At 49.9% G+C, this 27,563-nt stretch overlaps 1 protein-coding gene across 1 annotated transcript in view; it reads right to left on the minus strand.

The window, feature by feature from the left end:
* Nucleotides 1-27,563, minus strand: part of PTPRS (protein tyrosine phosphatase receptor type S) — a 130,152-nt gene that overhangs the window by 22,018 nt on the left and 80,571 nt on the right. The window contains exons 7-21 of the mRNA XM_084302573.1: nucleotides 26,002-26,271; nucleotides 23,285-23,866; nucleotides 22,227-22,360; nucleotides 21,905-22,049; nucleotides 15,521-15,826; nucleotides 13,889-14,082; nucleotides 13,417-13,443; nucleotides 11,487-11,604; nucleotides 7,343-7,933; nucleotides 6,556-6,653; nucleotides 5,831-6,084; nucleotides 5,351-5,444; nucleotides 4,907-5,122; nucleotides 2,929-3,086; nucleotides 28-140 (exon numbers count right to left, since the gene is read on the minus strand). Coding sequence (XP_084158699.1) covers nucleotides 28-140; nucleotides 2,929-3,086; nucleotides 4,907-5,122; nucleotides 5,351-5,444; nucleotides 5,831-6,084; nucleotides 6,556-6,653; nucleotides 7,343-7,933; nucleotides 11,487-11,604; nucleotides 13,417-13,443; nucleotides 13,889-14,082; nucleotides 15,521-15,826; nucleotides 21,905-22,049; nucleotides 22,227-22,360; nucleotides 23,285-23,866; nucleotides 26,002-26,271 — 3,300 coding nt within the window. The remainder of the gene's footprint in view (nucleotides 1-27; nucleotides 141-2,928; nucleotides 3,087-4,906; nucleotides 5,123-5,350; nucleotides 5,445-5,830; nucleotides 6,085-6,555; nucleotides 6,654-7,342; nucleotides 7,934-11,486; nucleotides 11,605-13,416; nucleotides 13,444-13,888; nucleotides 14,083-15,520; nucleotides 15,827-21,904; nucleotides 22,050-22,226; nucleotides 22,361-23,284; nucleotides 23,867-26,001; nucleotides 26,272-27,563) is intronic.

Below are 27,563 nucleotides of genomic sequence, written 5' to 3' on the forward strand. Positions count from 1 at the left end.
GAGGGAGGCTGGTTTGCAGCTGGTTACCTGGAGTCTGGAAGTTGATGCGCCTCATTTCCACAGGGTCCTTCGGGTGGTGCGGGGTGATCTCAGCGTTGTTCAGGAGGCATTTTGTCCGTGGCTCTGAATCTTTCCGTTTGCTTTAAAAAAAAAAACAAAATAAAAACAAAAACAAAGCCTCTTAGCTTACAGACCAATTAGTCTTCTCAGCTACACAGGCCACACTGAGGCCCGAGTATAGCTCCCACATAAATCAGGGCCAGGTACAGCCACGTCCTGAACAAGGATGAAAATTACATAAAACGCATCAGAAAAGGGGTGAGGTTTGGAATGTTTTGTTGGTGCAGTATTTGATTGGATTTTACAAGTGCCCAGCAGCTTTCAGCCAAGTCTGGAAGTTTCCCCTTCACACAGCAGGCATACAGATAAGCAACGAGGAGCAACTGAGGTACTGTGAACTCACACCTCAGCCTCCCTGAACAGCCTCCCCTGAACTCTGCAGAGGTCTGCAAGTAGAAGTGTTCCAATTCTGGCCAAGCCACTTGCAGCCTGAAAGAACTAGAGCCAACATAATCATTTGGAAAAGTACAGAATCTCCTGGTCGTGACCTTGGACATGAAGTACTGCTATTTCTCTGTTGGCTTGTTTGGAGTTCTCAGTGCCTTGCTGCAGACAGAGAAGTCAGAGCAGTGGTTTTCAATCTTTTCTGATCTACAGAACCCTAAAAATCTGGTTTCAAAACCAGTACAGACACATCTTCTCCGATCACAGCTGTGCCTGCTGTGATCTCTCTCACCTCCTTGCCAGAAGCTGAAGCCTGCTCCAACGTGCCAGCTGAGCTGCACATGTGAGTGCTTCATAATATATTTCCCTCAAAATGGGCTAGGTTAGCTGAGGCACTTTAAAAGTCTTTGCTGACCTGGCTCATTCTCCTTGAAGAGAATTTGGAAGCAAAGCCCAGTGCTGATCTGAGGAGGTGATAACCTCTGGCAAGGGAATAGTGACAAGCTGCTGGAAGCAGAACTTCTCCAGTGGGCAGAGAATGTGTACCCACACCCCAAAGCTTGCAAATATTGTCCTGGCCCTTCCAGCAAGATGGCTGTAGTGCTCCTCACCTCTCCTGCTTGGGTTGTGCAGATGCCTCCTGAAATATGCCTGCAGCAATAATGGTAATTGCTTAGGCAGAGAGGAGGTTATTCAGCACATTGTTAGCTGCCTCTTAATGTCATTAATAGCCAGAAGAAGTAGCGTGAGCCCTGCCAGCACTGCATGGGGCAGCGTTTTGGAATTACACCACTCTGCAGTTTGGGAGCAGTTTATTTTTGCCGCAGTTCTGAAACTGCCGTTAATAGTTCATTGGCTCAACCCATCAGTTACTTTCAGTGAAAGCTCTCCCGGCCTTGTAAATGGTTCGAAATAAGTCTCACTCTGCAGTTAGAAGCGAACTCTGTTAGAAGTCCCCGGCTGATGGGGCAGGAATGGCTTTTGCAATGGGGCGAGGACAGCTCAGCTGGTGAGATTCTGTTTCCAGCGTGCCAGCGGCTCAGGGACAGCCTGCATGGAGCAGTCAGACATGGAGAAAACCCGCTTTCACCTCTGACTGCAACACAAATGGGTGTTTCTCTGCTCCATTAACTCAACGTTTTATGAGCCGCTTACTGTCACTGCTGCTCAGCTCGAGAGAGGGCCATTATATTTAGGAATGGACAAGCAGGAGGAAGCTGGGATTTCTTTGCTTTTTCTGTCCCAGTTCAAATATGGCCCTGTGCTACTCTAACACAGGGTGTCCTTTAGGACAGATCTAACAGTAGAAACCGTACAGACACAGCCCCATCACCAGAGATGATAAATACTGTCGAACACAGAGCCAGCCCATTAAAGAAAGAACCTTAGTAAATGGCAAATCTGGAGCTCTTACCTGTCTGGCTTGCTGTCCAGGAAAGCAGTAAGTGGAGAGAAGACAAGACAAATGTTCAGATTAGAAAGGAATCGCAGGAGAGAGGAGAAACATTTGCTCAGCTCTAACCCTGGTAATGCAGTTGGAAGGTAGGACTAGTAATGATTCCCCTGTTAGATCAGTGCTAATGAGCACCAACAAGGAACACCTGAGTCCCTGCTCCCCTGAGCACTTGTGTGTGTCCAGCAACTTCAAACATGCTGGGGTGCATAAGCAAACACACCTGTGCAGATGAAAGATGATGTGGGGTTAACTGAATTCCATACTGGGTAGGTGTCCCAGCCAAGGACACCCTTGCACTGGCCAGAGCTGCCATCCTGCCCCTTTTCTTGATCCATTTTACTCAGTATCTGCTTCCCTTCCTGTCCTCTTTTGCTGCACAGCGTGACCTGTGTGTGCCCTGTCCCCAAGCACGCACCACGAGCTGCTCAGAAATCCAAGGAAAAAGGAGACGTTTCCAGGGGCTGCTCACTCTTCTCTCCTGCAGAGTCACACTACACCCCCAGCTGCTGCTCATCTCTCAGTTACAGCTGAAAAGCAGCCTGACAACACAGGAGGTCTCTGCCAATCCCCAGCACAAAGGTGCTTCTCTGCATCGCCCCCGCTGAGCACACACAGCACCCAAAGGGGAGCCCAGGGCTGCAGCTCTGACCCTGTCTTTTGGGGGAGACAGGCAAGTGACCCGACAAACTCATTGCACGTATGCCACAACACTCAGGCAAGCTCAGCTTTACTGAGAGTGCTGTGGGGTAGACGCTGAAGCAGCAGGTCCTGGCAACCCACTACTAATCTTTTCTGTTTCAGCCAGAACCTTCAATTTCAGCATTTCTGCCTCCGGACTCCTCTCTGGTGCTGGTGGGAGGATTTGACCCCCAGCTGACAACTTCAGGACCGAGGAGAAAAATCCCTTTAGGTGTTATTCCTGGAGACATTGAGTATGGTCACAGCTCTGGGCAAGAAGCATCTCTTACTTTTTGTAGAGCAGAATGGCAATGACGATACAGATGATGAACACCACGGCCAGGACGGGCCCGATGACCCAGATGAGCCCTTCCTCTCCATCGATGATTGGCTGCGGATCGGGGTTGTCCAGCTGGATGGGGTCGGAGAAAGGACTGGCAGCAAAAGTCTGGAAGACAGGGATGATTGTGGAACAGCTTTCAGAGAGGGAATGGGGGCCGAAAAGAATGGCTAAACATTATGGAAGAGAAATTGCTGTAGAGGGTGTGGGCTCTCTGACGCACAGCCTATGTGATAACAGAGAAAATAACCTCTTCAGCCTACAGAAAAAACATGTCTGTGAGTGTCCCTGTGACAGGTATTTTCCTCCTCCAACACTTCAGGCAAGACAGACCATTAAAAGACAATATTCACATGAAGTTTTAGGCTGGCTCATGCCTGTGGCTCACCTACTCTTATAGCCAGGAAGGGGATTTTAAAAAAGTTGATTGTGCCTCTGTTCCAGCACATCCCAAAGACCTCTCCATTTCCACAATCCCACAAACACTTCTGTCAAGTTCTCATGCCACCATCTGGATTTTATCAGTCAGATGGGATTACAGGGAAAGAGGGAAGGGATTGAACCAAAAAATAGTGCTTAGAAACAGTCTGGTCTGGTGACTTACAAAATCCCTTACAATTAAACATTAAAAACTAAACTGTAATGTCACCTCTGCTCTCTGCAATGAGCTGTGCTCTTGAGAAAATCACATTCAAACCCACCAGAGTCCTAACTAACAAGCATTGCTCACTCGTTCTCATGAATGCTACAATTTTCTGTCATTCCTAGGAATGATGCATCCCCATTTTACAGAGACTGCTGAAAATGAAGTGCACCAAGGAGAACTGTTAAGCCCTGGTACAAGTGTAAAGTCTGGGACAGGAAAAGAACATGAGCTTTAGCTTGGGGTATTTGAAACTCTACCAGCTCTCAGTAAGACTGAAATTCTGCTACACAGGAGGGAGCTGCAGTGATTCCAGACTGTCCTGAGTGAGCGTGCAGTACCTTGTTCTAAAGAAGAAATTACCGCAAGCTGCAGTAATCCGATTGAGAAACCCATTCACAGGCGTGTCAGCCTAATCCTTTAATATCAAATACACAACTAAATATTTATTTGGAAAAAAAAAAACAAAAAAAACACTCTGAAAACCCTTAATTTCAAATAGCTCCCTGCTATTGAAATCCCCCTATTCCACAGGGGGATTTAAAAACAACAAAGAATTAGACTGCTTCCTATTGTTCACGAGGAAGGGCAGGTAAGTATTAAAATAGTTGTTTTCATAAAGCCAGGTACAACATCACTGAAATCAGCTGTACTGAAGTGGTAAAATGAGCAGAGAGCACATCTGCTTTTCCATGAAAAAGCACCTCTCCCCTTTCTGCTTGGTGGGGAACTTTTTAATAACCGGTACATGTGACAGGCTGCTCTCAAAGCAGGATGTCTGGGGTCACTGCCCGAAGGAATACAGGGACAGGGACAGCCTTTACAAGAAATTGCTCTCTGTAAAGGGGTTTGACCCAGGGATCTCCACACTCGAGTGTACTCCTGAGCTAACAGATCGGGATCCCCCAGTCTGATCTCAAGGCTGGAGCCACAAATGTAGCAAGTCCTGCCTAAGCAGACGGGCAAAACGCAGAAGCGGTGCACAAGATGCTTGTGTTGTTGTCTGCACAGAGGAGCACATTTGCTGTATGCAGACACAAGCACAAACAGCTCTGATAGCCGCACGCAAAAGCTCTGCAGCTGGACTGGAAGGCCTCTGCAGAGAAAAAAAAACCCTCAAGCCCTGGCATCTGGTGGAAGAGAGTCACGGAGGATGCCAGGAGGGCACAAGACCTGCTGGCAGCTCACAAGAGAGATGCCCCTGCAGCTGCTGTCTCTGGTCGATAAGGGGGACAGCAGGGTCGCGAGCATCTGAGGAGGGTGAGGGAAAGCAGGCGGCACTTACTGCCTCGGGTTCCTGGAGCACTGCCAGGATGAAGATCACGTATTTCTGCCCTGGTTCCAGGGCTCTGTTCTCAAAGTTGTCGTAGTGCTTCATGTCCCCCAGGATGAAGTGGGAAGGGAGGGAGCGAAAACGGGCAGCGATGTAGGGCTTGGGGAAGTCCAGCTGACGAGAGTGACGCAGGCTGCGGCGTCGGAGCCTGGCAATGTCCTGAACGAGCTGGAGGAAGCAAAGGAATGGTGTGAGAGCCCTGACGCCTTCAGCACCTTCAGGGAACACAAAGGAGGGACAGCCAAACCGCACCACTCAAACTGACCTCACGTTAGCTGTTCAGAACATGGATTGCATGCCCCAAACCCACCCTTCCCAGGATCTCACATCACCAACACATCCATTACAGCTGTTTGCTCTCTCCCTACGCCTGGTTTCAGTCTCACCCACACTCACCTCCTCCAGGTCCATCTCCTCAGGGCTGCCCAAGGGGTTCAGGAACTGTCCTCCGCGGGACTTCCTTAGAGGCACCACCACAATGTAGTAAGCTCTAAAAGTTGGGAATAATCAGAAGAAATGGGAGGACTGAATCTCCTTCCATCAGCCACAGAAGGAGAGAGTGCACACACTGATGGTGGGAGGCTAGGTTTGCCCACACAGCCCCACTGACCAAGCCAGCAAGCCCCTTATTTGTAATTTTGCACAGTTGTTGTTGCTGCTTTTGGACTCAGTGACAGTCCCATGTAAAATGCCTCCCTTTGGATTCCTGTGGCAACCCGTTAACCCTGGGAAGTGGCATCAAAAGACAGAATCCAGCAAGGCCGAAAATGCAGGGAACAGACTCTCTGCCACTATCCTTGCTGGTTTGTGCTACGAACTCTGGCACCCTGCACCATGAAGTGAGCAGACCAAGTCTGTACTTTATCAGAAACCTACTGGACAGGCACGGAGCTCTTCACATCTGGGAGAATCACCACCACGTTGCCATCAGCATCAGGCTTGTGGGTCACCTCTGGCTTCCTGGATAACATGTCAGCAGCAGTCCAGGCAGCCACGTTCTGCTGCAGGCCGCCCATGCTATTGCCCCGGTTCATGAGAACGAAATTGTAGAACGTCCGGGGCTTCAGGTTGGTGATGAGTTTCTTGGTGGTGCGGCCGTCCACATCAACATTCAGCCCATTATACTGGATCTGTGGGAGGTGAAGAGGCAGCAGAGATGTACCATGAGCAAGACAGATACTGCTTAATCAACCAGGCTCCCTCCTCCTCTTTGCTTTGGTTTGCAGGGAACATAAGGCACTTGGCTGGGCCGTGCTCCACCCAGCTCTGCCAGAGCTGGTGCAAACAGAGGAATAGGAGCTAGGTGAGTTTCTTTCTCACACAGGACAAGGCCTTAGAACTTCTCTGAGAAGATCTGGAGATGGGAAAATGGTGGTAACTTGCCTAAGGAGGTAGTGATTTGGTAACAGAGGCAGGAGTGCAAGCCAGGAGGCCTGATTTCAAGGCGCACACCTCCTTGATCTAATGATTAACCATTATCTGCCCATAGCTGAGACCTGGCTTCAGAATTTCTGGCTCTTATAATCTATCATTCAAACCAACAGACAAGACTCCCAGGAAACTGAGAAAGAACACAGCTCTGACTTCTCCCTTCCACTTGCCTTGTATGGGGTGGGAGAGTTGTAATTCTCAGGAAACTCCCAGCTCAGAAGGACAGATGTCTTTGTCACCATCTTCACCTTGAAGTTCTTGGGCAAAACTGCTGAGAGAAAAGCGAGGAGGAAGGGGAGAGAGGAGAAGAAAAGGCAGCAGAGGGAAGGAATAGTAAGAAAGAGAAGGAAGACAACATCAGACACTGGCAAAAGGGTCTGCCAGTTTGGATCTGGCTGCTGCTGCAGGAATGGAAGGGCTTGCTCCCTCCTCCACACTTTGCTTGAATTTTGTCAAGGTCCATCTTGGTGCTCCCTGTCCCCATGTCTAACCCTGGGGAAGGGTGAGGGAGGGTGCTTAGCCTTGCCCTCACCCTGCCCGTGCTCAGTGCACACTACGGGTCTGGGTGGCTGCTGCAGGAACGAGGTGCTGGCTTTCTGAGCATGCTCAGGTGAGGAAACCCATCCCAGGTCACATTTGAGGCTTTCTGATTTTTCTTGTTTTCTTTTGGCTGTTTGCAAAAGCTGAAGAAAATGCTCTTCCCACCTGTACAGCGACTGGCACCCCACTTCAGGTGCCAGTGAAAGAAGGGTGTCCGGACTTAACTTAGAAGAAAGCGGTAAAAGGGACTTACCTGGCACAAGGCAGAGAGGAGCTGAGGGACTGAGTGTGAAACCAGAGTGCTCTGCATTTACTCACGAGCCTGGCTGAGCCTGGCTTGACCTCTCCAGCTCTCTGCCTCCTGGCACCAGCCCCGGTTACAAGGAGAGAGAGGGAGGAGAAACCGGTAAGTCCTACCTTGATCCAGCTGGAACGTCCGATACTGGACAGTCGGGCTGTACGGCCCGGGGCCTTTACTGGTGTGAGCACGGATTTTAACATCATAGGCGGTGTTGGGTTTGAGGCCGTTGAGGGTGTACGAGTTCTCTGGGGAGGGGGGCAGGTCTTTTTCCAGGGGGTTGCCGGGAGAACCGGCTTCCCGGTAGGCCACGGTGTATTTGACGATGGCTCCGTTCCTCTCGGCCAGCACGGGGGGGAGCCAGCCAAACTGGACCGACATGGAAGTGATGTTGCTCGCCTCGAGGATTTGGGGGTAACCCTTGGGGATGTCTTCAGGGGTGGTGAGTTCCTGCACAGCTTCCTCCCCGAAGCCAGCCCGGCTTTTGACGGCCAGCTTGAAAACGTACGTGGCGCCCTTGTGGATGCTGGGAGCAGTGTACTTATCCTCCAGGGCTGTGAACTCCAAGGTAGCCAGGGGGTCGACATCCTTGCGGCCAAACTGGAGCCGGTAGCCCATCACCTGGCCTTCAGCATCCAACGGAGGCTCCCATTTCACCAGCAGAGTATTCTCCTCTGTCTGGTGCACAGACAGGATGGGTTTCCCTGGGACTGGGAGAGAAAAGAGACACTTTCGGTCAAATGTGGGACAGGGTGGCTGGCGAGGAGATGCAGAGACCCTTGGGCTGCAGCACAGGTTCCTCGAATCAGTCCAAGGTTCCACCTTGACTCTGCTTCGGTGTCTCACCCTGAAACCAGGCTGCTGCTACCCACCCACTACGGGTAGATGGTCTCTGTCAAGTTTAGGAGATGAGATGCACTGCCAGTGTGTCAGCTGTGATGTTCTTACTTCTTCCTGGATTTATTTTTGCTCCCTTTCCTCAGGAAGGCAAGGTGAGCACTGCTTCTCTCTTATCACTTGACCAAATACTTCACCACAGCTGGGAAGAACAAACCCAGGGGTCCTGAATCCCAGCCTCCTGTCCTAAACACCTGAGCAGATTGCTTTGCAGGGCAGGGAAGAATTAATGTAGGAGTTCCCCAGACTCCTGTCCTCCCGCTCCCTCTCTCTCTCCCTCACACAGCACAACTCATGCAGAAAGAGACTGGAACAGATTGGCTCAGGCTGGGAAGGCCAGAGCAGCTGCGGGTGAAGTAATGAAGGATGGGAAAGGAAGTCTGGGCAGCCTCGGGTCCTGAGCAGCAGGCACAAGGCCAGATGAAGCAAGTCTGGCAGGCATCTGATCACCCAGTTGGGTACAGAAAGAAGGAAGCACACAAAGAGTCGGAACAAGAGCCCAAAATCTGTGCAAGGCAGAGGGCAGGAAGAGTTGCTGCTTGCACTATGCGCTTTCTCTCCTCTGAGGGAAGGGAAAGGACATGCGAGTGTCGGTGTGTTTTCAGCTAGCTCCCTCCTCATCCTGTCAGTTAGTTGCTCCATGTTTGGGGAATATTGCAGGAACTCAGCAGTGCCTCTGTCTAATGAGCCTTGGCACAGCCTGACTGCAGAGCAAGCCCACAGCCACAGTTAAATGACACGCGTAGGCCCAGAGGTTTCTGAAGCTGGAGAAAGCAGAGCATTAATTCCAGCAGCTCACGCGTCATTTACATTCACTCCACTATTAGGGATCTAATTTCCTTCTCTGAGCCTTGGTGTTTCTTCTGGTTGAACGGGAAAAGGAAAGAGAATGGAGTTTAGGAGCAAGCACGAGTCTGACTGCAGGCTGGGAGGCTGAAAGCTGAGTGCAGCTACCAAAGGGAGCGGGAGGGAGCCGGCAGGGAAGGATGCTGTGTGTGTCAGGGATCCTGGCAAAGGCAGACTGGGGAAAGCACTCCGCCCCGCAGCGACTGACATCTGAACACAGGGACGAGGACTTGTCTCTGAAACAAATGCTTTATTCATTGCAAACTGCCAAAGAATGCCTAGGGAACAGTTCTGGGAGAGCCTCCATCGGAAACGCCGAAGAAACACATTACAGAGAAAAACAATGCCATTACCTTTATGTTTTGGGTTTTATCACAAATGTTACTATAATCAGCTGAGCTTGAAAATATTACATTTGCACAACAAATATTGTTTGGAGAAAGGTGAGAAGAAAGCAGGGGGAAGTGCTTTATTTCGCAATTGGTTTGGACAGTAAAGGAGAAAATTGGATGTATTACTGTATTTAAATTCAGCCCCTAGCCCTGAATGATAAAGAAAGAAATCTCTCTTCTCAGAAGGTATATTGACTCAACGCTGCAAAGAAGATAAGAATGTTACAGAGCCATTTGAAAGTTTTTTTTTTTCTTTCTTTCTTTTTTTTTTTTTTTTTTTTAAATAGCTATTTCAAGTTGGGGGAAATTGGGTTTTGGGTAATAGCTGCTGTGCTGGAGAAAACATCCCTCTGTGACTGATCACCTGCACTGCAAATCCTAATGGGGAGAGATGAGGGAGGTTGACAAGAGAGTGACAAGGGAAGGAGGGAGGGCAGAGTGAGAAAGGCTCGAGGAGAGAAAAATGAAGAAGGTAGAGAGCCTCAGGAAAACAAGGAAGCGAGAGGAGAGAACCAGACAGAGTGAGAAGAAACATGGGCAAAGCCAGAGGGGGAAGGAGAAGAGAGTGAGTGAAGGAAAAGGCTTCTGACAGCACACTGACACTACAAGGTGTGAAGGCAGGAGTTTGGATGCTGTCACCTAAATGTATCCTGCTGTAACATTCGTGTCCTGGAAAACAACCTTGTTCTCTTACGTGCTGTCTCTTAACTAAGCAAGAAACACAAGAGGGGAGAGGAAGGCTGAATTCTCATTCCCTTCTCTGAAGACAAGAACATATAATGGGATGAAGATGTGAGTTGGGACAGAGAAAAAGACAAGGGCATGGAGGGCAGCTGCTGCTCCAGCGCTCTGTGTTTCGGGCCAGTGCTCCTGAGCCCTCTCTGTCCTGTGCACTGAGCTGAGTGTCTGTGCTACCTCCAGAGCCTGAACAGAGCTTTCCAGGTTAATTGCGTTGCTCTGACTGAAGGCAGAGGCAGAGAACAACCTTCTCTTAGGAAGAAGAGATGATGGCAGTTGTGCAGCTGCTACAGGAAGGGTGAAGATGACTGCCCCAAAACTAAGAAAACGAATAGACAGCCAGGGGTGGGAAGGGACCAGACAACAGAAGGAAATGACAATGGGAGAAAGCCATCATCTGGCAGCAGGACCAACAATGTGATGGGGTGAGAGAAGATAACCACAGGCCAACAACAACTGGGCTGAAGGAGGGTCAAATCTGGGTGTGGGCACAGCAGTCTCACTCTGTGGCACAAAACCTTTCCCCTTCTGCACAGCAAAGGTCCAGCTATGAGAGCACTAACCACAGGAGCGCAGATGCTGAGAGGACAGGTGGAACACAACCTCTGTTTTCTGCCTGCAGCACAACTGTGTGGAGGAACAAGGAATGCCTTGTTGCCCTTTGTCATTTCTTTCTTCAGGCCCAGACATCCTTGCCTGACATCGTGTCCTCTGCACTGAGGCTGACAGACACTTTGCCATGAAGAATAGGGCAAAGGGAGGAATGAGTCTAGATGGCATGTGCAGAGTGAGCCCAGGTTGCAGAAATTCTTGCAAGAAAAGGTCAGTACTGTCAGTACTTTTCTTCTCTACTGAGCACTACTCCTAGGCAAAGAGGGGACTGATGTTCAGACATGATACTAAAAGAAAAGCAGACTGGGCAGTATAAGTCTTCACTGCCTCCCTGCTGCTTTTCAGCTCTTTGCAAGTCAACACCATGACAGCAGGCCTCTGGGTCTTCTGTTCCCCAAGGTACCTCTGTGTGCCAGCCATCAAAGCTGGAGTCTCTCCAGTGTCACCATACAGGTCAGACTGGGCAAGGATTCCCTTACTTCTGGTACTTCTGGAATTTGCAGTACATAAGATTACAAGCACCGAATTTGTCCTCTGTTGCATTTCTGTATGTATGGGGCTTTCTGCAGCACTGAAGAGAAAATTACTTCATTTAGGGAGGGCTACCTGCCAGGAATGAAGGGTTTTCTGCCTTCCTAGAAATAATTTTTCTTCAGGGGCTGCATGTTGTTTGTTGCAAGTCTGTCCTCTTTGTGAGGAGAGTGGGATGAAAGGAGCATCTTGGCTTCAGGGTGTTAGGAAACTGGTGAATCCCAACAGGCCAAGAAAATATTCTTACCTGCACCCTTAGTGGTGACCACTTTGGGTTTGCTGCGAGCACCATCTCCCTTCATGGTGTAGGCGGCTACGGTAATGGAATACGCAGTCTCAGGCTGGAGCCCAGCAATGACCATTTCCTGTTTGCGAGATTCCAAAGGAAAACGGTGTAAATAATTACGTACACACACACACACAGGTAGATCTCTCCTTGCAGGAGTCTCAGGTCTTTTCTAGCATGCAGGAACATTCACTGAATCTGAAACCATGAGACGCTCTGCGGCAACCAGGCAGATGTGGCAACTGGCAGGAGGGTGAGAGCCACATTCCTTTGGCGAGCAGCACGCACGCTCCAGCTGCAAGCAGCCCCTCTGTAAACACAGCGTGTCTCTGCAGGCCCTGGCTCAACGTATTCTCTTCCAGATCTACCTCTCACACATTCCCTATCTCACCACAAACTGCTTCAGCCATCAAAACGCTGCTGCACTCTTCAAAGTGTTCCCCTTCACTGTGCCGTCTCAGTGGAGGTCTCAGCGGTTTCAAGGAGATTACATTTTTTTCTCCCCCACCCCCCTCCCTTCTCTCCTCAGGGATATTTTTTAATGCCTTCAATAACATTAAAGGGATTGCTTTAACGCAAAGTGCAAGACGACATTTTTTGCTTGCACGTTAAAGCTCTCTGCTAAATCCCCAGCACCCTCCTTCCTCTATCAGCTTCACCACACCTGGCTCCCACGAGCTTTTGTTGCAAGACTGGCCTCCAGAATAGCCCTTCCCCATGAAGTACTCGGCCCTTCAAAGGGCTGGGTTGTAACAGGAACACCCGTGCTAAATCAAACAGGATGGGGGCATATGCAGCAGGGTTTTCGCCAAGGCTCTGAAAGGGGGGAGATGTAAATTTTGTGCATGTTTTATGGCCTTCCCCTCCACTATCCCTCAGTGCTTTAAATATTAAATTGCAGGGCAGCACTTGGGAAAAAAAAATTGCTGATCCTGAAAATATTTGTATTGCCCCCAGAGCTGAGCAACAGTGGAAGTATTTCAAACCAGCAGGACTTTGATCAATACGTTTGGAAGCCATTAGCTAGAGAGACAGGTCTGCTTTCTGGAAGTCAAAAATCTGTCCTGCTTTCACACATGCCACTGACTTTTATTAAGATTTTAGGCACGCGACTTTGCCTTTCATGTGACTCAGTTTATCTTTCTGTAAAACACAGGCCCCTCACTTTTGTAGGGCGCTTGGCAATCTCCAGGAGACGTGCATATATTCATTTTAATGATGTATTACCTTGGGACCCTGCTATTCCAAGAAGGAAATGCTTTCTCCTACTGCTTTGTAGCTGTAAGATCACTGAAAGCATTTAGCATTTTAACAGAAGTATCAAATGCCAAACAGCCAAGCTGATTTTTAAGTCTACTTGAAAGGTAAAAGGGCCACCAGTGATTCAGGGCTTTGAACAGAACAAATATCGAAGAATCTTGGCCCTTTCAGGGCACAAAGCATTTGTTTGTACCCTGATACCTCGGAATTTACGAGGCTTTAAATACCCAACGCTTTAAAACCTAACTGTTTTTCAGACAAAAGGCAAGGTAGTTGCAGACCAGCCCATCTTTAAGCAGGTGTTCAAGGTAGTCCCAATTTCAGTGTCCTGCCTGCTCCCCTGTGGAGGAGCAGCAGACTTGTCTTTCCTTCAGAGCTGAGGGGAAAACCCTGCAGGACTGCCACGTGCTGACAAACTACACAATCACACCGGGCTGCAGAGCAAAGCAAACAGGGTGGGGACAATGAATGGGAACACCAACATCAGGCTTTAAAACAGGCACACTGGCACTGAAAGTAAAACTAAAAAAAAAAATAAAAAGGAAAAGGAAAATATCACACCACAACAGCAAGTGGGAGAAGGGAAGGGACAGAACCAGGATGGAAGGATTTTTTCTTTTTTTTTACTTACGTATTCAGCAGTGTCATCTGTTTCCCACTGGGCAGAGAACAAGAGAGGTTTTGCACATGAGAATACAAGAGGGGAAAGAAGGGAAAGACAGAGACACAGCATGAGGAAGAAGTCCCTGAGCAAGCAGCCACACAAGGTCAGAAGTTACCAGGCCAGCATGAAGAAAGAAGTAGAGTGGGAGAAATTAGTAGATTCCACTGTGGCCTTTGTCTGTCTTAAAAGATTTCCCAGACAGAGGAGGATGGATGGCATTTAGTTCAGAGCTGGGAGAGCAGTTCATACTCTTCCACAATAGCTATTGTCTGGGACTGCAAATGAACAGCAGGAAGATAACATATATCTTTATCACAAAGATGCTCATCTGCTTTCTCCAGCGATACGTTACTTGGGATGAGACAAAGCAGCTGGAGCACCCACCCCCTCAAAGCTTCCGTGAGAGAGAAACAAACTGCAGCAGGACGTGAATCCTTACCTGGGCGTCAGCCAGCATGATGTCCTTGATCTGGGGGAGCCCCCTGGCCTCTCCGTTCTCCATGCGCACGTAGTGGACCTGGTAGCCGCGGATCTGGCCATGCTGGCGGTTCTGGACTGGAGAGCGCCAGAACACTTGGATTGCAGTTGAGTTCAGGACCTCCACCTCCACTTTCCGAGGTGGTGCGCTGGGCACTGCCAGGAAGGAAATAAAAGGACCAGAGTCACTTGGAGGTTTCTGTCTGGAGCCTGTCGCTTCAGTTCTGGGGCATATGCACACTGAATCTACAGCTCTGAAAGGAGGGGGAGACTTAACCGGCAAACTGGACACCCCACCATCTGCCATTGGCCTTTATTCAATGAAACAGGGGAACAGTTTAGGGGAGATCTAATCTGCATGGCTCAGAGATTTGGATGCATGTGAACAGGTCCATCTCTCAGTCTAGTTATTCTCTGACAGACTCCTTTTTCTCCAGTTCACTTGGATGGAAGGACCCATATAATTCCAGATCAAATTCTGAGGGCAAAGCCTCTAACGAGTCAGAAAAACTCTGGCCATGCCTTTGGGATGTTAGGGTGGAGAGGATGGGGAAGGGAACTTGCCCTCGGAGCTCCTTGTTCTCTCAGACTGGGCAGGTTGAGGTTAGAGCAGCTGCCTAATCTCAGGACAAAAACCGAAAGGTGTTTTGGATGGAATATGGGGTGAATTTTTGGAAATGATAATAATAGGAAAGGACAGCTTCATCTGCAGGAAAACCTTAATTTCTCTGAGTAAGGTGATTATCTATTTGGATTTGGGCAGATGGTAAGGGAAACAAGACCCACACTGGGGATAAACCTGTTTGATTTATTTTTTTCAGTCTTTTTTCTTTGGGATGGAAGAAGAAAGCTGGAGTTTGGATTTGACTTCTGTTATTTATTTGACATATTATTTGAGGGTCCCACGTCACCCTCACAGTATTCTGTTCTCCCTCCCTGCGTACGTTCAGTTTTCCTGGTTTTATTTTACTGTAGAAATACCAGGAAAGTTCAAGGCCCATCACCATTCGTGTCTGTGCACCAAGCACAAGTCTCCAAGCTGGATCACTGAACTGGGGTGTATGCTGTCATTAAATGGTTTTTGAAATAAATGATCAGATTCTTCCTTTCTACCACTAACTGAAACTTTTAGAGGAGCGAGTAACAAGGAATGTGTGGGAAGAAGTCTTTTAATACTTTAAAATAATTTCTGGCAAGCAATCTCCTCCTCTTCTCTAATTTCAGTTCCTTGCTGCCTCAGCTGTGTCTTTGGTCAGTACGAGAATCTTTTCAGGACAAGCGTGCAGACAGGGCTCACGGCCTTGAAACGAAATCCCCGAGAAATAAGAAAAACCATCCCTGAAGCGGGGAAGGACAACCCTACAGACCCCAATCCTCAGAGGAGCTTAGAGAGATGGCAGCAAATAGTGCTCCACATCTCAGACCCCTCCTGGTGGGGGGAGGCTGTGCTGAGGCCTCGTTCGGGACTTGCCCTCACACCCTAGATCGGCCATGAGCAGGGACTCAACGCGTCCTCCCCAGCGTGGGAGAAGCCCACCGCGGGGACACGTATTCACCACTGGCCCCAGGACAAAACCAGAAAAAGCGCAATTACCATCTTCATCCGTCCGGACGATAACCGGCGAGCTCTCCGGGCCCGGCCCCACCTCCGTATGAGCCACGACAGTGATGCGATACTCTGTCCACTTCTCCAGGGACTCCAGTAGGATCTGACTGGTGGTTGGGGGGATATCATTCACCTCCTTAAGCTCCGTGTCCTCAGAGTCCAGCGCTCGATAGTAGACGCTGTAGCCAGCCAGGACGCCATTTTGGCTTTCGGCCGGAGGCGGCCGCCAACTTACCAGAATGGCGGTGGATCTGGTGCTGACGCATTTTACGTCTTGAGGGGGGGCAGACGGTTCTACGAGGGGGGAAGATTCAAGGAGGGAAAGGGAAGAAGGTGGGGAAGGGGGGGAGGGAGGGGGGAGAAAACAAAAGATGGGAAAGATAAAAGAAAAAACAAAAGAAAATGATAACAAAAAAATCTAAAATAAAACGTACGAAAATTTGGTTCAGGAAGATAAAATTAAAAAAGAGGAGAGCTTTTTGTTGTTGTCTTTTTTTTTTTTTTTAAATGAAAAGAAAAAAAAAAAGCCAACGGAAATGAAGTGGGGCATCAAAACTGAAATGTAATAAAGCAAAGGACTAAAGCAGTAAGCGGGCTAGCCAAGAGGGGTCCTGCTGCTGCTAAGTGTGTGTGCCACAAAGCTTAGCCCCCGATTTCACCCTATAAAAAACCCTTCCCTTCAGCTCCCTGTTTTACAGTGGTCTGGCAAATCCTGCCCTGGCTGGTAAAGCACTTGTTTCCAAAGTGCAGTCTCTGGGATCTCAAATTTCCTTGCAGGGTTCTGTGAAAAGTAAGTAAGAAAAGCAAATCTTTTGCCAGGAGGCTTAAAGTTAAGAGTCTGTATACCCAGCTGTAAGTTATTAGTTGTCCACAGACTGAAGGAGGTGAAAAAACATAGCGGTGACGTCCAGGATATTGCCAAGCAAAGAGCCCACAATGCTGGATGAGGGAAAGGATTTAGACAGGAATAGTTTTAGTAAAAAGTCTTGCAAAGGAGTGAGGCAGGAGGTTTGTCAAGGTATTTGGGTACCCCGTGGGATTTTCAGAAGTGGTAGTGTGCCTGACTCCTGTTTCACTCTGTCCAAACAACTTCAGGGTGTTTATGAAAATCCCAGGACACTTTTGGAAATCTGGCCCTACACAGCTGCGTGTTCTCAGGGTAGCAGCAAACAACTGCCTGAGGGCTGGTTTTCAGGAGATGGGGAAGGTGCAAGCCCCCACTTCTGCTCAATTCAGTGTTTACTGGGCTGCACAAGGCAATTTCAGGGAGATCAGCTCAGTAGGAAGCCGGACTGTCACACACCAGGTACCGGCACACACCATGGTTGTGCCCGCAGACACCAGAACTGCAAGGGTCAGGTCCTTGGGAAGGCTGGAGATGCCACGGGTTTGGGACCTCGGTGAAACCTGGACAGAAAGCCTGCCACTTCTGTACCCCAGCTGTAACCTGGTCATTTTGGGAAATCTTATACCTGATTTCTCTCAAAAACTAAGTATTACCAATCAGCCCAGGTAAGCACACAGAGGGATACAATTTCAATGCAAATCTGTAACCCTAATCGCACCTAATAACAGTAAAACTGCAAAAAAGCTGCTTTTAACTCTCTGCAGATGCTGCCAGAGACTGGGGTGTCCTTATAAGCCCCCAAAGCATCATCTGAAAGAAGCAAGGGAGTAGATAAATGCTGCACCACTTCTATTTTTTTCTGGTGCTTTTTAATCAACACAAAGCTCTTTTACTGAGAAATGATTTTTTTTTTTTTTTCAAATGTCCTACTCCTACCCCTGAGTCACAAACAGATGTTTAGGCCAAACTTGCCTTGAGGACTCAGCTAAATCAAGTCACACTTTTCTCAATTTGCAGTGCAGTGAAAGCTGCATGCTTCGCATATACCTCCACTAAATAGAAACAAGAGGGTTTGCAGAACGAGGAGAGACAGTTCCTTCCACTGCAGTGCTGAGCACTCTGTCCAGTAGGACAATTTGAGTGTTGTTCTCCTACTTTCATGCTTAATTATTATTATTGGGCTGTATTTCAATTGAGAGAACAAAACCCTTACACGTATCACTACAGAGGGTGACAATCAGCTGCTGATGGCTAGCCCCGCAAAATAATACAAAATATGTCAAACAAACCAAATCAAAAGCAACAAAACTTGAAAAGAAAACATAAATCAAACCAATAATATAAAACAACAACAACAAAATCAGAAAGGAAATCATAATAATAAAATAATACTGATATAAAAAGTGACTCCTTTCAGAACATTCCCAGTCTGTTTACCTACCTTCCACGCTTCAACTGCTAACTTATAAGACTTTCTTACGAGAGAACAAGAGAAACTGAGCTACGAGGCCAGACCAAGCTCCTGGTGGGTTTCTGCACATGGCTGGCTTTTAAGGTGCTGCCCTGCCCTGCTGCTGCCCCCCCGGCTGAGTTACTCTCCCCCTGCCAGCAGAACCCTAGGTATCACAGGAATGGTAATTCAGGTCTCTAATCCATTCTCTTTCGCTCAGCTACCTGTGCAGAGGGCAGAGAGCAGGGTGGCAGATTCCCACTGACGTTTTTTGCCTTACGCCTGCAGCTCTCTCCCTCTGCTGATTGATGCAGTACCCACATCTCCAGAACCGAGGCACACTGCTCCTTCTCACACCCCTGAAGCAACTCAAGTCTCTTTTAGGGCATGGAGGAAAAAGCCTCAACCCTCTTCCAGTACCTGCCATGACACTCCATTATTTTTTTCGGAGTATTTTGCAATCAGGTTTGCTCCTTTTTTTTTCTCCCCCGCCAGGGGTTGCTGTATTAAAAGCTACCTTTCCTGCTTAGCAGTCCAGCCAACGCCACATGGCTGAGAAACCCACTGCAGAGAGGGTCTGACCCGACCTACCCTTTCCATCCTGAAACTCATTATGAAAGCCCCAGTAAGCAGAGCCGGAGCTCCAGCTGGCACTTGGGTTCACTGTTTGCACTGGCAGCTGCTGCGCGTGGTCACGCTCGCTTGCTCACTCACCCTCTACGCTCCAGCACAGGGACCTACAGAGAGGCCCTGGAGTGAGGCCTCCATTTGGGGTCGTTTGCACTTTCTCTGGTCAAAAAGGCAGGGTGGGTGGGTGATGGGGGAGAAGGCCCAGATCCCACCTGGGCCCCCTCCCCATCACGCTCATCGACTACAGCACCTGGATGAAAACAGCCACCAAGTGCTGGCTGGCCATACTGGAGACGCATCGGGGGAGTTCATGGCACTGTGAGGTTCCTTCACAATCCAGCCCAACCTGCGTCACCCTGGCCACGTGCGTGCGTGCGTGGGGATGGAATCGAGAAGGTGGGAGCTGAATGCAGGACGGAAAGCGCCGCAGCCCAAAGCGGAGGCTGTGAGTTCACCTCCGCACCAAACTCCTTTGCTGGAAAGGGAGCCACAGCACAGGCGGGAGCCCCCGGAGGCAGCTCGTCATCTTTGTCTGCTGGTTTCTGGTTTTATCATGCAGGCGGCTCTTTGGGAACCCTTCCCCACCCTCCCACGGGCTCCGGGATGTACACGAGTGTGTGCAGATCCACGCCCGTGTGCGTGAGCCTGCAGCGACAGGGTGGACTGTATTTGTGAATCTGCTTGAGACCAGCCAGTACTCACCTGAACTGCATCTTTTACATGCTTTAAAGTTGACTGTCCAAGCCACAAGAATGACCCTTACTGACCTTGTACAATACAATGTTTTTTAACCCTTTAGGTACCATAGACTTTGTATAAGATTTTTTTTTTTTTTTTCACTCCATACACTGTGAGGAAGGGGGAAGGGGAGCAGAGCTAATGGGTAGGGGAAACATCCTTTCTTAGGAAGGAACAGAGGGCTAAGAAATCCTCGTGGTTCCTTTACACCTGCACATGCAGCCTCACAGCACCCACCCTGCCACCCCTGTCCCTTGAGACGTACTTTGCACTCCAAAATTTTTAGTAGGAGAGTTGCCAAGGAGCCCTGGGAAGGTCGTGGCTAGTTAGAAAGGGCAAAACATCTTCCTCCAACCATCTGTTACCTTTACAATCTACGTCTCTGGTACTTGAAGAGTTAAAACCCAGCTACTTCAAGAAGAAAAATATACTTTACCTTTAGTTTAATGGATTTTACTTTGGTTATGATGCTCGGGAGGAGCCACCCTGACAGGGAGGTGGTGGGTGTTGTGCAGAAAGGTGGGCAGTGCAGGGAGGGCTGCGGCATGCAGGCACATGCTTGCCAGCTGAGCGAGGAGGGGAAGAGCACCGAATGCACCAGCAGGCTGCCGGAGGATGAGGGAGGCTTTGCTGTTGCAGAGACAAGATGCCATCGTGGTGTGAAACCGCCCAGCGAGAGACAGACAGACAGAGAGCAGGGAGCGGGTTTCATCGGGCTGTGAGGGCATGCAGGCGGGCAGGCAGACAGAAGAGAGAAGAGAAAGAAGAGCCATGGAGCGGGCCAAGGAAGAGCTGAACGGAAAAGGAGCTGCAGAGGGAAGACACAAAAGCCTGTCTCGAGCCAGAAGGTCTGTGAGCCGAAGGATGTCGCCTGGACCAGGGAGAATTGACTCGTTCCTCCAACAGCCAGCCAGGAAAAAATGTTTCACCATGTTACAGGACACTGACAGCTCCCAGCTGATGTTCTTAAGAGCATTAAATTAATGAAACTATCCCTATGAAAGCTGAGCTACAGAGAAATAAAGCAGGCCTCATTCTGGGCAGGTGCCAAGTTAGAAAAAGACCCAAAGCTTTCCCCTTTCCCGGACCCCCTTCTCTTCATCCTTGAGGGAAAAATATTCGATGTCACTAAGCCCTGCTGTCAGCAGCGCCCACAGCCATCCTTCCAGCCTGTTTTTATCAAACCAGAAAGCACAAATCCGAGCCCCTCTGTTCCCCCCTTCCCCACAGATCTCAAGGAGGGAAACCCCTCGCAGAACAGAAGCAGAGTGTGGGTAAGGTTGACAATTGTTGTTCAGGTCCTTTCAGTCCATTTTCCCCCACCCCACAGTGATGGTCCGTGTGACAGCACCAGACTGGGATCAGAACCAGTGGATTCGCAGCAAAGTCAGGAAAGGATTTTCTTTCGATACATATAGAGAGCATGAGAAAAAGGAAAAAAAAAAAAAAAGGAAAAAAAGGGGAAAAACATTTGAAAGAAAGAAGAAAACAAAATATCTTTGAATGGACTGGAGGCCCGAGAAAGCCCCTGTAAGGAATTCTGCCTATGCAGGAGGAGATTCCCCTTTCCTCCCACTCCCAGGGGGCAGGGAGAAAGAGAAGGAGAGAGATGGGGAAAAGAAGAGAGAGAGAGAGAGAGAGAGAGAGAGAGACAGCAGAAGTGAGAACTGAACGGCAAGATGGGGCAGGTGCCCAGCTGGGAGCCCGCTGCTCCCCCTTGGTAAGGGCTCTGAGAGCTGGGAGCAGGCACTCTCTCTCCTCACACTGGTGACCAGAGCCATTTCTGAGTTAGTTCTGCTCCCGGCTACTCCAAACTGCAGCGGAGTGATTTAGTAGAGATGAGAGGAGACAGAAAACACAAAGAACAGCTGCCACAGCCACTCATGCAGTGAAAAAACACCTCATTTAAAAGCAAAGATCTGTGAAAAGCCCAGGTTGAAATATTGCCATCCAGGGTTATTGTCCCCAGGGCAACAGCGAAGGGAGACAATCCATTAAACTAAAACCAGCACATTTTGGTTGCATACGCTCCATCCTGGTGTCATTAATATCCCCCCACAGCCTCCGCATGACTCCTCTCTCCCACTCTGCTGCAGCCCAAGCGGGCCCGTTCCCAGCACTTGCTGGGACAGCAGGCCCTCTTCCCAGTGGCTACCAAGTCACTCATGGAAAACCAGCACGAGGACTGCTCTCCCCAAGGCTGGCGAAAGAACTGAAGGTTCGATTCATCCCCTCCCCTTCTCCTCTTCCTCCCAAGTCCCCCACCGTCTCCCTGCTCCATTGCTTGTGCCCCCCTTCCAGGCAGCTGCTGCTCAGGGTCTGCTGGTGGACGGCCACACTGCCACACGCCGCTGGGCTGCTGTCCTCCCTGAGCATGCTCAGCACCAAGGGCCAGCTCAGCCCACCCGTAACACCTTTGTTGCCCGCCACCCCACACCAAGTGGTCACTGCTAACCTACGTAACCCCACAAAGCATGCAGCGGCCCCACTCTTCCACCACATCTCAACTATCTGGGTGTAAAGGGGGAAGGCGCCAGGTCCCAGAGATGCCCCGCACTGCCCACCTCCCCGCAGAGCAACCCCAGATGTGTGAACCCCCGCGGCACCGCGACCATCTGCCCCACAGCTCCGTACCCCTGTGCCCACCATCTCTGGCTCCCTGACTGTCTTCCCCTCAGAGAAGGGTGCGAAAAGGAGAGACACCTACTAGACTGCAAGGTGCGCTCTCTGACCTCCGGGGTGAAGGCCCCCAGGCCCAGAGCCGAGCGGGCGGCCAGGCGGAAGACATACTCAGTGTTGGGCTTCAGGCCTTCCACAGTGAAGGAGGTCGTTGGCTCGAAGTTCCTCAGCACCTGAGATGGGCGAGGGGGAAGAAAAAAAATAAAAACAAACAAAAAGGAGCAGAGGCGAGCCCTGCCCTGAGACACCTGCCCTACACTCCCCTCTCTCAGCCAGCTCAAGAAACAGAGGGCCGGGATGGGATGGTCCTCAGGGCCCCAACCCTTTGCGCTGCTCCTCTCCAGACTCACCTCCCTGCTGTGGTCTCCTTCCTTATAGAGGAGCTCATACTTCACTATGATCTCCTGGCGGGGAGGGCTCCACGACAACACGATGCTCGTCTCCGTCTTGGCTTCAGCTCGGAAGTTCATCGGCTGCCCAGGAACTGATGCAGAGAAGGAGCCCACAGGGCAGGACAGGGCAGAGGAGGTGAGACGAGAGACAGGAGGAACCACGTTAACTTGGCTTATTAGAAGAACCCCACCCAGTTTTCCTCAAAGCCTGTGTGTGAAGAGCATGTCATCAGCAAAATGCCACACTGCAGAGTGGGGAAGCCCTTCCTTTAAGGCAGTGCTGGGTTAGATACCACTGCAGGGCTAGGGAAGGTCCAGTGCTGCTGAAGGGGGAAGAATCCTACTGGACCATTTGCCTCTTTCTTGGCAGTGTAGGACATGTCCCTTCCCCAGCGTTAGGGGGATTCAGGAAGCAGCAGGCTCCTGAGGAAGGCAGGGCTTCCTCACCAGCACCCCGCTCCTGTGAGCAGAGCACCCAAAAGCAATGCTGGGAGACAACGTGATAAAACCTTTTATTCTCAGCTAAACTTATCTGCTGTGACAACAGTAGCTTTGTTTTATTTTGCTTTTTGAAAAAGACAAAATTAAGCCCATTGTCACTCAGCTTTGAGAAAGCAGTTTCTGGGTGTTTTAAAAGAGTTCGGCTTCGCCACTCCCTGGGCAGTGAGCGTTTTCAGGTCTATTTCAAAGACATTTAGAAACTGGAAACATGAAGATATCTCGCTCTGAAGCATCGAACAGCAAAAAAAGGGTTCTCCTTGCACAATTTCTTGCCCTACCCATTTAAGCAACAACCTTTGTGAGCAAAGACAGAATGAAAATCATGTGCCAAGCCTTTGGGCTCCAGCTGCTGGACCAAACTTCCTCCTAGGAAGTTACTTCTATTTTAACCGAATTGAACCAATAAAGAAAAAATTGTTCTGGTGACACAGAGGCCCCAGCTGGATAACGGACTAAGCCACCACCTCTCCCTCCTGCAGCCCAGTGCCTCCAAGGTTAGCGACACAGCTGCTCACCTCCTTGTTGTGTCTTAACCTGGATGGGGTCCGAAAGAGGCCCATCTCCCACCGAGGTGAAGGCCAGGACCCGAACCGTGTAGGTTTCGTCCTCCAGGAGGCTGCCCACTGTGGTCAGGAGGCTGTCATCCACGTTGTGCTTCTGCCAGTTGCTGACAGGCTGATCAGGCTCCATGGTGTAATACACACGATAGCCACGGATCTGCCCGTTGGGCTCCACTGGTTCCTCCCACTGGATGATCATGGTGGTGCTGCTCAGCATTCGTCCCTGCACGTTACGGGGGGCACTGGCAGGAGCTTGTTCCCCTGTGCGAGTGACCACGGACTCGCTGGGAGGCCCCTGCCCAATGCTGTTGACTGCAGAGACCCAGATCTCGTACTCAGAGTTGGGGCTGAGCCCCCCAATGCTGTAGCGCGTGGTGGTGATGTCCTCTTTGATCTGATAGGGTCCATCCTGGCTTTTAGACTTGTATTCAATGACATAGTAGGACACGGGGTCTGGATTTCCAGAGTCCCAGGTGATGGTGATACTTGTTGCCGTCGTCTCTGTCACCACTGGTGTCCCAGGAGCCTTGGGGAGTGCTGAGAATTAGGAAGAACAGACGTTAAAAAAAAAAAAAAGGAAAAAAGAAAAAAAAAAGGTATGTTGAAGTGGTGCCTAATTGAGCTAGTTAGGGCTGCAGGAGCCAGAGGCACAGTACCAATCACAGAGCGGCAGTTCAGTAAAGTGCCGCTGAAATATTATGAACCTAGTTATACACTCTATTATCCTCCTTAAACTGCTCCATCAAAAGGGAAGTGCTCAGCTAAACATCTGGAATCATTAGCACAGACTTCAGCTGAACATCCGCTGGCTCACAGGGCAGCAAGGAAAGGCGGTTTTGCAAGAGCTCTTTCAGAGCACATCATCAGATCTTCTGAAGCAGCGGCTGCCCGGCTCTGGCACTGCTGAATTTCTCCACGTCTAGCGTGCAGGTAGCAGTACAGCATGGACTGTACTCTCCAGAACTAGAAAGCCATAAATACATGCAGTACTTCACCTCAATCCACAAATGTGTTAACGTCCATCTCCTGTCACTCATCCAAAAGACAAACTTGCTGGAGACTGCATGCTGAATGCTGGAAACCTTTAACCTTTTCCTCACTACGTGTTTTAGACCCTTTCCAATCTCATCTTCTCCAGGCTTGAGCAGCCTTAGAGCTCTAACTTCTCATTTCATCTTCTGACTGGGGAATATTGCAGATGCTTACAGACAGGAACAAAAGGGGAAATAGCAGTGAAATAAAATGACAAAAGGCAGAAGGTACCGGCAGGGCAAGGTTCCACACCTGAGGACAATTGGAAGCAGAAGCAATGTATCTATCAGCCTTTTAAATGAATAGTGTAAGATGGAAAAAAGGGAAGGAAGAAAACAGGAGAATAAACAGCACTTCAGCCCAGCCGTGGGCATCCTTTCACTAGCATGTAAGCCCAATTCCTGTGAAAAGCACAGGCTCGGTGTCACGTCAAGATCCACCAGTGCCTACCTACTCACTTCTACGGTGAAATCTCCCTTAGTCAGATGCACTGACACAGATCGGATGGTTTCTCTTCATCACTCCCCTTCTCCAAGGTGTTTCTCCTCCTCTCCCCCTCCCCTCCGAGTCCTCTCCCACCCCATCTCCCCCAGATCCCTCGTGGGCAATGCCATCACTCAGAGCAGACACCAGCTCATACAACGAGCTCTACACTCACCCAACCACAGGGGCATCCCGCTTGGGTTTTAATACTCCCCTGCTGAGGACAGAATAGATTGAAGATTGCACCCGTGCTCCTCCTGGAAATTGCTAGCTGGAAGCTGGGGATATTCCCCCTCTTGCTGAGGCAACAACGGCCACTAAGATGCTGGATCTAGGTTCTACTGCAAGGGCACACATGTCAGAGATCCTCAGGGCCTTGGCTGAATCTCTAACCTCGGAACAGGATGGCATGCAGGCTTCAAGCCATCCAAGGCTCCTTGCAAACTGCCCAGCCAGCCCCATGTCCCAGGACAGAAACAAGCATGCAGGGCTTTAAACCAGTTTTCTTCATGACAGCCAGCCCAGTTGTCCTGAAGCAAAGGAAAGACCTCAAGCCACCAGCATCCCATTCTCTGGGGATTCCTTTGGGCACGGGATCCCCACAGACGCATGCACAGATCCCAGCACGTGGCACGCACGGTGCACAGGTTTGTCTTCCTGCTCATGCTCACATACGCATATACATACGGGCTTGTACCACCACGGACGTACGTACATGCAGTCAGGCACCCTCATGCCCATACAGCCACGTTGCCGACTCACGTGCACACACACCCATGCACGACAAGCGTGCTTCATGCCTAACCACGTCCCCACATTCACCACGTGCAGCTCAGTCACGGGCTCGCCCCATGCAGGCACACAAAGCCACGGGCAGGACACAACTCACACACGCGCAGCCACGCACTCATGCACTGGCGAAGGCTTACAGGCACCACCACGGATCCACAAATGCTCACATGCACGAACACGACACGTGCCCACAGCTCTTTGCACACGTGCTCAGACGCTCCGTGAAGACCATGCACCCAACACGTGCCTTGCACGTCTGTGCACCCGTGCAGCAGCTCACGCACTTGTGCATGCACGCTCCTACAAGCATGCATCGTCGGGGAACCCACGCACTCGCTCACGCAGCTGTGCTCACACTCCCTTACATTTCACCGTGATCTGAGCAACGGCTTCTATGACTCCCAGACTGGACATGGCCACACACGTGTAGTTGGCTGAGTCCTTGACATCCGTGAGCTCCAAGACATTACGGCCCACGGGCATGTCATCTTCGGGCGTCAGGTCCTCCGCTCCCTGCATCCACTTGACGTATGGCATGGGCGAACCCACGGCCACGCAGGTGATGTTGACGTTGCCGCCGGGCATGATTTCGTGGCTGACGGGCAAGATGGAGAAGCGAGGGGCCACGCGGCGAACTGTGGACGAGACGCACAGAGGTAACAAAAAAACAAAACAGAACAAAAAAACGAAACAAAGAAATAAAACAAAACAAAACAAAAAAAAGAAAGAAAGAAAAGAAAAGAAAAAGAAGAAAAGGGAGAAAAAGAAAAAAGAGTAAAAGATAATTTAAATACAGATGGGGTTTGTCATCATTTATTTTCTTCCTTCATTAAAAACAAAACAAAAAATCAAAGAAACTAAAAAATCAAAAACCAAAAACCAAAAAAATTAAACTTCAAATAAATTTGTACTTCACAAACAATATATAGAATATAGACATAAAAGCGATATTTCATAGCAACAGGGTTCCATTGATCAAGATTAGACCCATCACAGCACAGATAAAGACACAAAAATTTATTAGCAATTTCTCATCTTTACTGGCAAGAGCTGGCCTGGCGAGCGTCGAAAATCTCCTCCACAGCCGCTGGGGCCCCCAGCTCCCCGCTCCGCGCCCCGGGAAGCCCGCTCCTCCCCTTTTCCAGTGGGGTCCAGCTCATCCTCCCCTGTCACCTTCTCCCACAGCCGAATAAATCGGCTCCTCCACCACCATGGCTCGGAGACACCCCAGGGGCTGCCCCTGTCCCCAGAGAGGGGCCGGCTCCGTGCCCGACGGGGGGCGAGGGATGCCGCAGCCGCGGGGTGGTGGCGAGGAGAAGGCGGGCACGGAGGTGGAAACTTCTCAAGATTTTGCCTTGTTAGGAAGGCCCAAATCTTGTTGCGACCCAGAGAATCCAACCAAGAGAGAAGTATCACATCCCCAGATGCCGGAGAGACACCACTTGAAAAGCAGCGAGGCAAAAAATAAAAAAAAAGGGGGGAGAGGGAGTCCCCGGAGCGGGACAGAATTTAGTTGGTGTCTGCGTGTGAGAACCGTCCAGGGGGATGCAGTCCCCCTGGAGCGAGACAGAGTGTGGAAAAGATGAGAAACTCTAATGAAATTTTTGTGGTTTTCGGGTATAGAAACCCTAACGAAGCCTCTTTAAGATCTGACACGGTTCCATTGATAGATGCAGCTCTCAGAGTCACAAACATCATGCAAAATAGGTAAAAAAGAGACAGAGAAAAAGATAGAAAGAGAAAGAGAGAGAGAGGAGAATGCAGAGAAATATAATTTATGGGCGGCTAGCAAATGCCCACATGGAAACTGAATAGAGAGAGAGCAACAGAGAAAGAAAGGAAGACGAGGAGAAGGAGAACAAGGAGGGGAAGGGAGAAAGAAGAGAGAGAAAGAGAGGGAGGGGAGGGGGAAACCCACTTTAATGCT

The sequence above is a fragment of the Netta rufina genome (genome assembly GCF_964035555.1).
Source record: "Netta rufina genome assembly, chromosome: 28".
Classification (NCBI taxonomy): Eukaryota; Metazoa; Chordata; class Aves; order Anseriformes; family Anatidae; genus Netta; species Netta rufina.